At 45.1% G+C, this 15,066-nt stretch overlaps 1 protein-coding gene and 1 pseudogene across 2 annotated transcripts in view; one reads left to right on the top strand and one right to left on the bottom strand.

Moving 5' to 3' along the window:
• Nucleotides 1-14,607, bottom strand: part of SLC25A15 (solute carrier family 25 member 15) — a 36,388-nt gene extending 21,781 nt beyond the window's left edge. The window contains exons 1-2 of one of the 2 annotated variants that reach the window (XM_047873045.1): nucleotides 14,444-14,607; nucleotides 11,370-11,494 (exon numbers count right to left, since the gene is read on the bottom strand). In XM_047873045.1, the coding sequence (XP_047729001.1) occupies nucleotides 11,370-11,424 (55 nt within the window). In that variant the 5' untranslated portion in view covers nucleotides 11,425-11,494; nucleotides 14,444-14,607. Of the gene's footprint in view, nucleotides 1-11,199; nucleotides 11,316-11,369; nucleotides 11,495-14,443 lie in introns of those variants that run through there. The other variant, XM_047873055.1, reaches the window with a different exon arrangement.
• LOC125169494 (programmed cell death protein 2-like) lies at nucleotides 501-7,935 on the top strand (annotated as a pseudogene).
• Nucleotides 14,608-15,066: the final 459 nt, after the last annotated feature.

Below are 15,066 nucleotides of genomic sequence, written 5' to 3'. Positions count from 1 at the left end.
AAAGAATGTTTGTTTATTTTTGATAGAAAGAGAGAACATGGGCAAGGAAGGGGCAGAAAGAGGGAGAAAGTGAGAATCCTAAGCAGGCTCCACAATGTCAGCGCAGAGCCCAACATGGGGCTTGAACCCATGTACCATGAGATCATGACCTGAACTGAAATCAAGTCAGCGACTTAACCAACTGAGCACCCAGGTGCCCTGAAAATTTGACTTTCAAAGAAATAAGTGATCTGAGTAGCAAGCTAGGTGAAGCTAAAGTGTACGATACAAACCAAGGTAAGGAACTGTCCCATGATGAATCACAAAATCACAAAGTCATGAGAAGTGTGGAAGAAGCCATCAGCAATATAGTGATGGATGCAGAGATTGCAGCACCTTGCAGAAGTAACAGGAGAGAAAGAGAGAGATTGAAGAGGATGAAGTGGTCAAAGAATAACAGGAAAAAAAATCCCTCAGAATTTAAAGAACAAATAGAAAATTCTAAAAAACCTCTGGTAAAGATGAAGAAGCAATACTCACGGCAGCAGACTTTTCATCAGCAACGATGGACATTAGTAAGCAATGAAGCAATGTCTTCAACATCCTAATGGAAAATGATTTTGAACCTAACTTTCTAGGCCAAGTTAAATTAGCATTTAAGCATTAAGCATGGCGAAGTAAGGACATTTTCAGATATGCAAAGGCTCAGCAAATTTACCAGCCAAAAATCATTTATAAAAGAATTACTGAAAGATACATGCCCACAAAATGAAAAAAAGGAGGACGATATCGGACTTAAGAAAAAATGGGTAAAACTCTACCAGATTCAAAGCATGGAGCTAGGGAGGAAATCAAACAAACAAAAAAACAAAACAGTAAAACAAATCAATGAAGCTGGTTCTTTGAAAGAATTAACAAAATTGACAAACCCCTAGCCAGTTTGATCAAAAAGAAAAAGGACCCAAATAAATAAAATCAAGAATGAAAGAGGAGAGATCACAACCAACACAGAATATAAACAATAATAAGAGAATATTACAAGCAATTATATGCCAATAAAATGTGCAATCTGGAAGAAACGGACAAATTCCTAGAAGCATATACACTACCAAAACTGAAACAGGAAGAAATAGAAAATTTGAACAGACCCACAACCAGTAAAGAAATCGGATCAGTAATCAAAATTCTCCCAAAAAACAAGAGTCCAGGGCCAGATGACTTTCCAGGGGAATTCTACTAAACATCTGAAGAAGAGTTAACACCTATTCTCTTAAAGCTGTTCCAAAAAATAGAAACGGAAGGAAAACTCTTTCTATGAAGCCAGCAATACCTTGATTCCAAAACCAGACAAAGACCCCATTAAAAAACAGAACTATAGACCAATTTCTCTGATGAACATAGATGCAAAAGTCCCCAACAAGATACAAGCCAACAGGATCCAACAATACATTAAAAATATTATTCACTATGACCAAGTGGGATTTATAGCCGGGATGCAGGGCTGGTTCATATCTGCAAAACAATCAATGTGATACATCACATCAATAAAAGAAAGGAAAAGAACCACATGATCTTTTCAATACATGCAGAGGAAGCATTTGACAAAACACAGCATCCTTTCTTGATAAAAACCCTCAAGAAAGTAGGGATAGAAGGAGCATACCTCGAGATCATAAAAGCCATATACGAAAGACCCAACGTTAACTATCATCCTCAATGGGGAAAAACTGAGAGCTTTCCCCCTAAGGTCAGGAACAAGACAGGGATGTCCACCCTCACCACGATTATTCAACGTAGTATTGGAAGTCTTAGCCTCAGCAATCAGACAACAAAAAGAAATAAAAGGCATCCAAATCGGCCAGGAGGAGGTCGAACTTTCACTCTTTCCAGATGACATGATACTCTATATGGAACACCGAAAAGATTCCACCAAAAAACTGCTAGAACTGATCCATGAATTCAGCAAGGTCACAGGATATAAAATCAATGCACAGGAATCAGTTACATTTCTGTACACCAACAATGAAGCAACAGAAAGAGAAATCAAGGAAACAAGCCCATTTACAACTGCACCAAAACCCATAAAATACCCAGGAATAAATCTAACCAAAAAGGTGAAAAATCTATATACTGAAAACTATAGAAAGGTTATGAAAAAAACTGAAGAAGACACACACACACACAAGGAAAAATATTCCATGCTCCTAGATAGGAAGAATGGTGTTAAGATGTCATTACCCAAAGCAATCTACATATCCAATGCAATATCTATCAAAATAGCACCAGCATTCTCCACAGAGCTAGAACAAACAATCCTAAAATTTGTATGGAACCAGAAAAGAGCCCGAATAGCCAAAGCAATCTTGAAAAAGAAAACCAAAGATGGAGACCTCACAAGCCTGGACTTCAAGCTGTATTACAAAACTGTAATCAAGAAAATATGGTACTGGCACAAAAACAGACACTCAGATCAATGGAACAGAATAAAGAACCCAGAAGTGGATCCACAAACATATAGCCAACAAGTCTTTGACAAGCAATGGAATGAAGACAGTCTCTTCAGCAAGTGGTGCTGGGAAAACCAGACAGCAACATGCAGAAAAATGAACCGGGACCACTTTTTTACACCACACACAAAAATAAACTCAAAATGGATGAAAGACCTAAACGTAAGACAGGAAGCCATCAAAATCCTCGAGGAGAAAGCAGGCAAAAACCTCTTTGACCTCGGCTGCAGTAACTTCTTACTCAACACATCTCCGGAGGCAAGGAAAACAAATGCAAAAATGAACTATTGGGACCTCATCAAAACAAAAAGCTTCTGCACAGCAAAGGAAACAATCAGCAAAACTCAAAGGCAATTGATGGAATGGGAGAAGATGTTTGCAAATGACATATCAGATAAAGGGTTAGTATCCAAAATCTATAAAGAACTTCTGAAACTCAACACCCAAAAAACAAATAATCCAGTGAAGAAATGGGCAAAAGACATGAATAGACACATCTCCAAAGAAGACATCCAGATGGCCAACTGACACACGAAAAAATGCTCAACATCACTCCTCATCAGGGAAATGCAAATCAAAACCACAAGGAGATACAACCTCACACTCATCAGAATGGCTAGCATTAACAACTCAGGCAATAACAGATGTTGGCGAGGATGCAGAGAAAGAGGATCTCTTTTGCACTGCTGGTGGGAATGCAAACTAGTGCAGCCACTCTGGAAAACAGTATGAAACTTCCTCAAAAAATTAAAAATAGAACTACCCTACAACCCAGCAATTGCACTATTAGGTATTTATCCAAGGGATACAGGTATGCTGTTTTAATATGAAATTTATTGTCAAATTGGTTTCCATACAACACCCAGTGCTCATCCCAACAGGTGCCCTCCTCAATAACCATCACCCACCCTTCCCTCCCTCCCACCCCCCATCAACCCTCAGATTGTTCTCAGTTTTTAAGAGTCTCTTATGGTTTGGCTCCCTCCCCCCCTTTTTTTTTCCTTCCCCTCCCCCACGATCTTCTGTTAAGTTTCTCAGGATCCACATAAGAGTGAAAACATATGGTATCTGTCTTTCTCTGTATGACTTATTTCACTTGGCATAACACTCTCCAGTTCCATCCACATTGCTACAAAAGGTCATATTTCATTCCTTCTCATTGCCACGTAGTGTTCCATTGTGTATATAAACCATAATTTCTTTATCCATTCATCAGTTGATGGACATTTAGGCTCTTTCCATATTTTGGCTATTGTTGAAAGTGCTGCTATAAACATTGGGGTACAAGTGCCCCTATGCATCAGCACTACAGGTATGCTGTTTTGAAGGGGCACATGCACCCCAATGTTTATAGCAGCACTATCAACAATAGCCAAAGTATGGAAAGAGCCCAAATATCCATCAATGGATGAATGGATAAAGAAGATGTGGTGTACACACACACACACACACACACACACACACACACACACACACACACAATGGAGTATTACTCAGCAATCAAAAAGAATGAAATCTTGCCATTTGCAACTACGTGGATGGAACTAGAGGGTATTATGCTAAGTGAAATTAGTCAGAGAAAGACAAATATGACTTCACTAATATAAGGACTTAAGATACAAAACAGATGACCATAAGGGAAGGGAACCAAAAATAAAAACAGGGAGGGGAACAAAACATAAGAGACTCTTAAATATAGAGAACAAACAGAGGGTTGCTGGAGGGAATGTGGCGGGGTCATTAAGGAATCTACTCCTGAAATCACTGTTGACTATAGGCTAACTTGGATGTAAATTTAAAAATAAATTATTTTTTAAAAGTTTAATGTTAAAAATGAAAATAAAAATGAGATCATGCTGCAAAAAAAAAAAAAACATTAAAAAAAAAGATCACGAGACACAGAGGATAGACCCAGAAGCTCCAACATCCATTTTGACAGGAATTCCAGAAAAAAGATAATGAAGAGCATGGAGCAGAGGAAATAATTAAGGAAATAATTGAAGAAAACTTTCCAGAGGTAAAGAAAGATTCAAGTTTTGAGAGGATCAGTGCTTATCAAGTAGCTAGTAAGACTGACGAAAACAGACTTGCTCCTAGACACATCTCGGTGAAATCTTGGAATTCCAATGATAAAGAAAAAAATCATAAAGGCTTACAGAAAGAGAAGAGAGAACATACAGAGGAACAAGTTTCAGACTGATGGCAGACTTATTGGATACTCTGGATGCTAGAAGTAAACGGAGCAATATCATAAAAGTTCTTCAGGCAAAAGGCTTTAAACCTAGAATGCCATACCCAGCCAAACTGGCATTTGACGTTGAAGGTAAAACAAGAACATGTTTTGATACCAAAGCATTCACAAAGTTTATTTCTTGCATCCCCCCCCCCCTTTGCTAAAGTATATACTCCAACAAGTCTTTCAATCTAGGATGACTATAAATACACACAATATACATTATCTTCTTCCCACACCATAAGTAAACAAGGAAAACTGGAAAATAAAATGTCACATTTCTACCTAGGAAGATGGACAGCTAAAGTAGTTGGGAAGTAGGGGAAAAGCATGTTATAGATACTACCCAGATGTTGGGAAAGTTAAAGAGTATATTAAAATTAATATTAATCATCATAGCTTCTGTAGAAGTAGACTTTCTGAACTATAGACAGAGGTGGGGTTAAAGTAATAAAAAAAAAAGCACAGGAAAAATAGGGCAGGATAAGTAGGAAAAAATGCAAAACTTGAACTCTTATTAAGAAGGTATTTAATTTTATCATATGTATTAATGTGAATCTTGAATCTTTATATTAAACCTTTTCTTTTAAAAAAAGATACACTACAAAGCCATAATAATCAAAACAGTATGGTACTGGCACAAAAGTAGACACATAGATTAACGGAACAGAACAGAGAGCCCAGAAACAAACCCACACTTATAGAGTCAATTACTCGGTGACAAAGAAGGGAAGAATATACAATAGGGAAAAGAAAGACTCTTCTATAAACGGTGCTGGGAAAGGGATGGCTATATGCAAAAGAATGAAAATGGACTACTTTCTTCCACCATACACAAAAATAAACTCAAAACGGATTAAAGACCTAAATGCGAGACCTGAGAACATAAAACTTCTAGAAGAAAACATAGGCAGTAAGTCCTTTGACATTGGTCATAGCAACATTTTTCTAGATAGGTCTCCTAAGGCAAGGGAAACAAAAGTAAAAATAAACTATTGGGACCACACTACAATAAAAAAGCTTCTGCACAGTGAAGGAAACCATCAATAAAACAAAAAACCTACTAAATGGAAGAGAATACAATATTTGCAAATGATATTGATAGGGAGTTGATATTCAAAATACATAAAGAACTTCTATAACTCAACATCAAAAAAAACAAATTTAAAAAATGGGGGGGGGGCATCTGGGTGGCTCAGTCTGTTAAGCGGCTCAGGTCATGACCTCCGGGGTTCCTGGGGTTGAGCCCTGCATCTGGCTCTATGCTGATAGCTCAGAGCCTAGAGCCTGCTTCAGATTCTGTGCCTTCCTCTCTCTCTGGCCTTCCCCCACTCACGCTCTGTCTCTCTAACATTAAAAACAAAAGAGGGCAGTGGACCTGAATAAACATTTTTCTAAACATATCTAAATGGCCAACAGATCCATGAAGATGCTCAGCATCACTAATCAGGGAAAAGCAAATCCAAACCACAACGAGATATGACCTAATACCTATCAGAATGGGTAGAATCAAAAAGACAAGAAATAACCAGCGTTGGCAAGGATGCAGAGAAGAAGAAACTCTTAAACACTATTAGTGGGAATGTACATCAGTGCAGCCACAAGGGAAAAAAGCATGTTGGCGGGTTCCGCAAAAAGTTAAAAACAGAAATACCACGTGATCCATTCGTTCCATTACTGGGTATTTACCCAGGAAAACCAAAAACACTAATTCAAAAAGATACATACACCCCTAGGTTCCCTGCATTATTAGAATAGCCAAGATATGGGTAACCCAAGCGCCCACTGGCAGATGAAGAGGCAAAGAGGAGGCGATAAAGGTGGCCCCTCACGCTCCATGGTGGCGGCCAGTGGCGGCCGCCTGAGTTAGGCTCCGCGGAGGCAGGGCCCACGTGGCAGCCGGCAGTTCCCAAGCAAGGTGGGAGGCAGGGTTGCGAGGGCCAGAAGAGCTGGCCTCCTCGCTACAGCTCCACCGCAGCTGCCGACCGCGCCAACGCCTTCCGCCGTGGCCTCTTCCTCTTCTGCTGCCGGGCGCCACCATGATGTGCAGGCCCACGCGGCGGGCAGCCGCTGTTCCCGGGCCAGGACCGGGAAGGCGGCGCTGGCCTCGCAAGGTAGGGGCCAGCCAAGGTGAAGGGGGCGTGGTCCCGCGCAGCGCCCGGTCCCCACCCCCACCCCACTCCCTTGCGCATTCTGGGCCCCAGCTTTTGAGTGAATCAATTGTTTTTAGAAATCAGCTACCTTGGAAAAATGACTTTTACACATATGAGCCACCTTCTGAGGACCCCTCGTCCAGAGACAGGTGAGTCTGTGTGCCTCCAGCTCAAGTCTGATGCTCATCTCTGCAGGGTTTGTGGCTGTGTAGGCCCCCAAACATGCTCCAGGCGTCCCAAGGCACATTATTGCACAAGGAGCGTCAGGCCCTTAGACTGGAGACTGGGACATAAGCAGGCTTGCACACAATCAGATTATTTGGACAGAACAATTCCAGACCACAACTTTTTTCCAGAATTTGGAATCATAATAGAAACAAGATGAGATTACACCTGAAGTTGTTGAAAAAGCAAATGAATCAGAAATTATGGGAACCATAAGTACCTGAAGAATTGGATTCCATGGCAAAACAAAAATCCAAGGAAGATAAAATTTTCCATAAGTTTAAAAATAAAATAGCCCTTGAGGGGCGCCTGGGTGGCTCAGTCAATTAAGCGTCGGACTTTGGCTCCAGTCATGATCTTGTGGTCTGTGAGTTCCAGCCCCACGTCAGGCTCTGTGCTGACAGCTTGGAGGCTGGAGCCTGTTTCCAGTTCTGTGTCTCCCTCTCTCTCTGCCCCTCCCCCCGCTTGTACTGTCTCTCTCTCTCTCTCTCAAAAATAAAGATTAAAAAAAATTAAAAATAAATAAGTAAAATAGCCCGTGAGCCAGAACAGATTCTCAGATATGGCAGAGGGATTGCACCCATCTGGATCTTCGGTGAAAATATCCCTCAAGAGAAGGATATTCCATATTGTCCCTGTGGTGTCAAGAGAACAACATCTCTGCATTCCAGGTCATGTGTCGGCTGCTCAACTACCTGAAGGCTGATGGACTGAACACAAGTGTCAGTGGGGTGTTCGGGCTGTCTTCACCTGTGCTGAAAGCTGTAGACTGGGGATTCACCACAGAGAGGAAATTGTTTGGAAGAGAGAAAACAGATACACACCAAAGAGGTTATAAAGCCTTACAAATGCTCATAATCTCTTAAACCCTGCAATTCCATTTCTAGGACTTTGTCCTAAGGAAATAATTATAACACAAAGATATTGTTTTAGGGGAGTTTACAATGTGTAAATATTCATGAAACAAAAATGTCCAGTGACAAGTAAAGAAATTTTGGTGTATCCCTACAGCAGAAGGAATGCAGTCTTAATCGTACAGACCTATGTGCACATACAATAAGATACAGGTTTAAACTGACACCAAGATATTCATAGTATGTTCCTATCTTTGTACAAGTACTTATACGTGTGTATGTCCACAGAAATATGGAAAGATACATACTCGGTGTGAACTAATTATGAATGGCAGGACTAGGTGAAGTAATCCTTTTACCTATGTTTCTTTCTACAGTAAAAATGGGTGAATTGCCTATATACATATACACACACACACACACACACACACACACCACACACATATATATACACACATGCAATGGAATATTACTCAGCCATAAAAGAGAAGGAGATCTTCCCATTTGCGACAACATGGATAGACCTAGAGGGTATTATGTTAAGTGAAATTGTAGTCAGAGAAAGACAAATACCATGTGATTTCACTTATATGTGGAATCTAAAGAACATACAAACACTCTTAAATACAGAGAACAAACTGGTGGTTGCCAGAGGGGAGGTGGGTGGACAAAACAGGTAAGGGGACTGAGAGATACAAAACTTCCAGGTATAAAATAAGTCATGGAGATGAAAATTACAGTCCATAATATTTTAACAACTTTGTATGGGGACAGAAGCTGACCACACGTATGGTGCACACTATACAACTGTCAAATCACTATGCTGCACCCCTGAAATTAACAGATGTTAACCATATTTCAATAAGGAAAAAAGGCTTTTGGCTTATTTTTAATTTTGGCATTTGAGAGGATAAATGCCAATGATCGAAAATGTCACATTCCCAAACTACACTAGTTAAGGCATACAGCAACAGAGCAGTCAAGGGGGGGGCGGGAGGGTGGTGGTGCATGTTATTTTATCATCATCAAACTGCTAATTCTTAAAGGGAGACCAAGGTTACCCTTTAAGGCAATTTAACTTTTGAGCTCCACACTGCCTCATTTCAACATCACCCAATTACTTAACTATCTTCTCCAGACCCTCCCCCACCCTAGCTGCTTAGAGTTCTTGGTTCCTTCCTGGAATTTCTCCTATATTAGCTTCTGACAGGCAGTGACAGCTTCCCAGCACCTGGACCCAAAACCTGCCAGATGGGAGAGGTCTGTTTCAGAGAAAAGGAGTGACACAGAGAAGAACATAGGTATGCTACACCTAGATCACCTCAGACCACGATGGCCCGATGTCCTGATCCAGAGAGCCGGGCGGCAAAGGCTCCAGACTAACCTCCACCCCCAGGAGTGCTGTTGGCCCATTACATAGTATTAAAACAAAGACAATAGGGCTGTCAAGGAACCAAGCATCCAAGATCCTAGCGCTGTCTTGACACCATCTAGCTGTGCAATCATGACCAAATCCACTGTCCCTCTCTGGGTCTCTTTTCTACATATACAGTGAGCGTTAGAACCAATGGTCTCTTCTAAAGGCCCTTCTAGCTCCATCATTGGGAGACTGAGACCCCTCCAAAGTGGGGCTGTTGGCACTGCACACACCTCCCAGCAGAGGGAGTTCCCAGATCACTAACAGGAGCCTCCTCTGCCAGCACTGCTGGCTTAGAGCACAGACCCCTGCAAAGGAGCCTGCTGTCCTCCAAAGGTAAATACAGGGCAATCTACATCAGTGAGGGGTGACCCTGTGTTACCAGCACAGGAAGAAATCCTACCTAGTTATCAGGATAATTAAATGCCATACACATAAGGGCCCAAAACATGTTAATATTATTAAACAAACAAACAAAAAAGCATGTCCACCAGCAAGTGCCTTACACGCCAGACTCCCAACAATACCCTTGCAACTTAGATCTTTAAAGTGTACTGTAAATTATAAATGTGGCACCCAAACACCTGTCCACACAGAAAAGCCTTCACAGGAAAAAGAAAATCCTATCACAGCAGATTCTACATCTTTGATAGACTGACTGAGGGACGTTTAATTCCAAAAGCTGAGAATTTTTCATGTGGTTAAATACCCTCCTGTGACAGAGACAAAAACTGAGCCCAGAGCATTCACAGGACTGTTAAGAAGGTGCCAGAGGTAGGCAAATGGGTCCACCGTTCCCATGGTGCCTTCCCAATGTGGCATGGGGAGTGGGGTGGGGGATGGAACATGTGGTCAAGGGTTGCAGTCGGGTAAGGGACCGACCCAAAGGCACTCAGCAGCCAAGAGGCCAGTGGGGCAAAACCTAGGCAGCCCTTAGTTTCCCCTACTCCTGGACCAGGACCCTCCTGGGGTCTCAACCTGGAAGCTGGTGCCTGCACTTACTAGTGTCTACAATGCACGGTCTATAGCCTTCCTCATTAGCCTACCTTGGTCGACCCTTGGTTCATCAGAACTGTGACTTTCTTCACAATTAAGGGAATGACAGGATGACAGGTGGCAGCCCACTTGGTGTGTTGACCCAGGAGGTCCCACTAGATAAGAGGACAATGGGCAACCCACCCCTCTTGGCCTCTCCACTCCCAGGAGCTGTGACCCATTAGAAGAATCAGTACAAGGGGCAAGGGTAAACCAGGGTTCTCATCTGGGAAATAGCATCCCAGCACTTCTCTGCCCCTAAAATAACACAGGAACCTAGAGAACCAAGTTACTACGCATGCACTTCCAATTACTGACCTCAGGCTGAGCAAAGGTAATCTTTCTAGAGAGTGGCTTGTGTGTTACAAGCACAGCCCAAGAGTACTTGTGCCCTATGGGGCTGCGGTCAACTCTGGGGCTCGGCCCCAGTCCAGCCCACCATTCCCTGGCAAATCCTAGGGCCTCTCCTTTCCTTTTAGGGCTGCAGAAACCATCAAATATCAATCTCATTTACCAAAGACATTTCTAAAGGGTGTCCTCCTTCCTGTCGTTGGCAGTAATAAGGGCAGTAACTGGGATTTCCCTGGAGAGGTGGCACAGTGTGATCCGGGACTACAAGGGCTCTGCAGATTGATTGCCAGGCTTGGAGTAAAATCCCATATCACCTGCATATCCCAGCCATGTGACAATGGACAAGTGACTTCAGCTTTGAGCTGTGAGGGTTTCTGGCTGTAAACTGAGGACATTCCCACTCTGTACCCTGACTCAAAGTTTTACTGTAAGGGAACTACTCTACCTTCGGCCGTTCTTGGAACACAGTATTACACATCCGTTAAATGGATCCACTCCAAGGCGAAAGCATGTTGCTTCTGGAGTGACAAAGGTAATCTTCTCTTCACCCTTTCACTGGAGCTCACTCATAGCAGGTACTTGAGGAATAGAGGATGAGGTTTCCCCTGGAATTACCTGCGGCCCCCGCTGTAAGGTCAATGGCAGCTTGGATGGCAGGGCTGGACTTCATGTTTGCCCACTCCTCTGCTGGGCTCCGTAGAAGGCAACTCTCTGGAGCTTACGATGGATGTCTCATATCCCTGAGAGGAGACAAGAGCTCTCCATCAGTGGGGCCTCCGCAGCTCACCATCTACTGGGACCTCAACTTCTGGGAGCCAGGAGATCGGCTCTACATTTCTCCAAAGAAAGGCAGCCAAAAGTGTCAGTGCAGCTTAGAAATTGGCCTCCCGTTCTCCCCACCCACCACCTCCTCATAAAAAACTCACAAGTCTCACAAGTCAAAAAATGGAGTATCAATGCTATAGCCACTGGTGGGAGGGGTGGGGGGAGGGGCATTTCAACCGACCTTTCCGAAAAGCCTACAACTTAATGCCAAATACCACAGACACCCAAGCCACATCAAACTAGTTTTTCAGAGCCCTAAGTGGAGCTATCAGTCCACTAGGCTCAGCTCTAAATTCAGACAGCAGCCTGTGTTGGGTCCCTAAAAGGAAGTCACGAAACGGTAGGTCTGTAAAGGAATGGGTTAGGAGCACCACAGGGTGACACATGCCTGGGTCTGAACGCCTGCTCTGCCACCTGCAGTGTGGCCCCTTGGGCCCCTAAAGCTAGGGGTCCCCACATATAAAAAGTGAGTAATAGAAGTATTATAATACAAAGGCAATCACAAATAGTGACATGGGACAGGTGTTCTTAGAGCTATGAAGCATAGCACCAAACATGATCATCATAGTCCCTTCCAGAGTTTCTCAACCATAAACGTATACACAAATCACCTGGGGACCTCGTGAAACTAGATTCTGATGAGATAGGCCTCACATGGGACCAGAAACCCTGCCAGTCATGACGAGCTTCGAGATGAGGCTGATAATGACTGAGCCCCCAACCACATTTTGAAAAGTAACACCTGGTCAATTGTGTGCTCAATTTGCTTGATAAGAATCACTGGGGCACTTAATACTCAGTTACCCAGGCCTCTGTGCTAATGATCATGATTCAGCAGGCTTGTGCTAGATCCCAAGAAGTTTGGGAGGACTAGAGTTTACTCCTCTGCCTTTACACAAAAATCACCTATTGCAGAGGGAGGGACTTTATAAATATGGATTAAAAAAAGGAAAGGTGGCTCATTGACAGAATATTAAGATAACCAATTCAGCAACCAATTCTGTGTGGTTTTCAAGCTATGTAAGTGACTTATCTGTGAATAACAAAGAACAATTTTTATTCATCACACTAAAGACCTCTGTGCTCATCAGGCCACCTCTCAGAGGGTGGTGGGCCGGCTGGATCATTAATGAAGGCCAATGTCAGCCTAAACATCAGCAGAAAAGAATTTTATCCACTCACAAGTTTAGCCACTTGAAGCATGTTGCCAATGACCAGACACTAAGAATCTTTCTTTACCAAAAACTGCAACCACAAAAGCACAGTACTGGACTTGAAAAAGCAACTAAGTTAGACAAGACATGGGTTTTGTGTTGATAGGACTGGAGAGGCAGGATCAATAACTAAAGCTTATGAGGTGGGAGGAGCCTGGCTGGCTCAGTCCGTGGAGCAGGGGACTCTTGATCTCAGGGTCTTGAGTTCAAGCCCCACATTAGGCATAGGGATTAGTTAAGGAAAAAATAAAGCTGATAAGGTGGTGGCCATCCGGCACCTCGAGAAGGATATCAGGGTCCTAATCCAATCTCCCCCTTTTCCAGATGGAAAACTGAGGCCAGTAAGCAAGGGCTTTTCCAAGGTTTTATAAGTAGTCAGTGGTCTCAACTCAAGTCTTGCCTTTTGGGTCTGTGCTTACCAACCAGTATTTAATTCCAGAGTATTCCAACCTGACCAAAAAGGAAAAAAATAAACACTGAACCTTGCGTTTTAGAGGAAAAATGGAAGCACACAGAAAGAAGAGTCACACAGGGCCCAACCAAATGTGGCTTCTCAGAGTGGTCAATTATTTGGGTGTGGACATTTCTTAATTCACAAAGAAAGGCAGGCATAGACCGTACTGTGTCGTCAGTGTGAATTCAACCCCTGCAGGTAAGCCAAACTTAAACACATTGAATCCTACAAATAACGACTTCTAGATTAGGACACTAAACAGTGGTGGGAACAGACCAACTCAGAACGCGTGGGCAACGGACTTAAATCATTGTGTAATTTAAGAAGGCTTCAAGAAGTCTTGAAGAGGACATACGGCTCGCCCCGAGGGAGGCAAGACTGGTCAGCAGGAGTTAAAACTCATTCCTGAACCTGTTGAACAGCCGAATCCTTTCAGCGTCCCTTTACCCCTCCTGCAAAGGACACGCGAGTCTGACTCCAGGAGAGACAAACAACAGAGCCAAACAGGCCTTCTCTCGTTCCCTGGGGAAATTAATTTCTCGGTCGGGAGAATCCTCTGAGGTCGCGTTCTCCGCCAGGTAACTCCGCGCACTGAGGAAAGACTCCAGCCTCAGGCCAAAGCTGGCGCGGGAGGAGGCCGCCCGCCCGCCAGGTCACTAGAGCCGGGGCACCAGGCGCTGCGATGCCCACCCGTCTGGCCGCTGGGACGCCGGCCAGGCAGGCGCTCCTGCTCCGGGGCTCGGGGTCCTGGCGGGCACAGGGGCAGCTCAGGGAGACCGCTCCCAACTTTCTCTTCCCAGCTTCAGCGTTCGCTGACTCTGCCCCCAACAACCTGCAGGAGTCTCCCATTCATAAGCGCCTCCGTCCCCCACCCCAACCCCCACCCCGGGCTGGAGCACCGGCGGCGCGGCGCCCGGAGGCCTGATGACACTCGGAGGGAGCAAAGAGGGCAACGTTCCCAGCAGGTGAGCACCGCGGGGAGGAGGCCGCGGAGCCCGCGAGTCTCCGGCGAGCCCCGGCCGGCAGCTCCCGCGGGTCCCTGGGCACGTGTGCGGCGCGCCGGGCCGCGGACCCCTGAGCCCTGCCCGGCTGCCGGGGAAGGTCACGCCGCCCGGGCGCGGAGGCCCGCCCGCGTCCCGCTCCCTCCTCCCCGCGGGCTCCCTGCAGCCCGGAGCGCCGGCCGGGGCTGCGCTCACCGCCGCGCCGGCTGGCCGCGTTGTGCTCGGGCTCCGCCGCTGGCTCCCGGCTCTGCCTCGGCGGCTCGGGGCGGCCGCTTAACACTCGCGGCGGCCGCAGGCCGGCCCTCCGCCCCGCCCTCCCGCGCGGGAGCACACGGGGCGGCGACCCCGCGGGCCCAGGAGCGCCCCGGCGGCGGCGGCGGCGGCGGCGGGGGGCGGGGGAAGCGGAAGTCCGCGGCGGAGGCGGGCGCGCTCGGGCCGCGCAGCTCGCGGGTCTCCGGCGCCGGGAGCGCGGGAGCGGGCGGGCGGGCAGAGGTCTCGGAGTCCCGGTTGCCTTTCTTCTTCCAGGTTCCCGGGGCCCTCGTGAGAGGCAAGACCCCAGTTAGACCTCGGGGCGGGGGCTGGGGGTGTCAGGAGTTAGGAGGACCCACTGAGTCTTTAGGCTGGGTTACCTTGGTGGGACTCAAGGCCTCAATTTTAAACTATAATTGAAAAATTAAAAAAAAAAAAACTATAATTGAGTACAAAAGTACTGGAAACTGTAGTGATAAAAACACATTCGTTTACTGCCATAAACACACACACACACAATTTTTCCCATTCTGCCTACCGCACGGAATTCCGCTTTCACCAATGACATT

The sequence above is a fragment of the Prionailurus viverrinus genome, chromosome A1 (genome assembly GCF_022837055.1).
Source record: "Prionailurus viverrinus isolate Anna chromosome A1, UM_Priviv_1.0, whole genome shotgun sequence".
NCBI classification, from domain to species: domain Eukaryota; kingdom Metazoa; phylum Chordata; class Mammalia; order Carnivora; family Felidae; genus Prionailurus; species Prionailurus viverrinus.
Note: the sequence above shows the minus strand (reverse complement) of the source record. Positions and strands in the feature narration are given on the sequence as shown.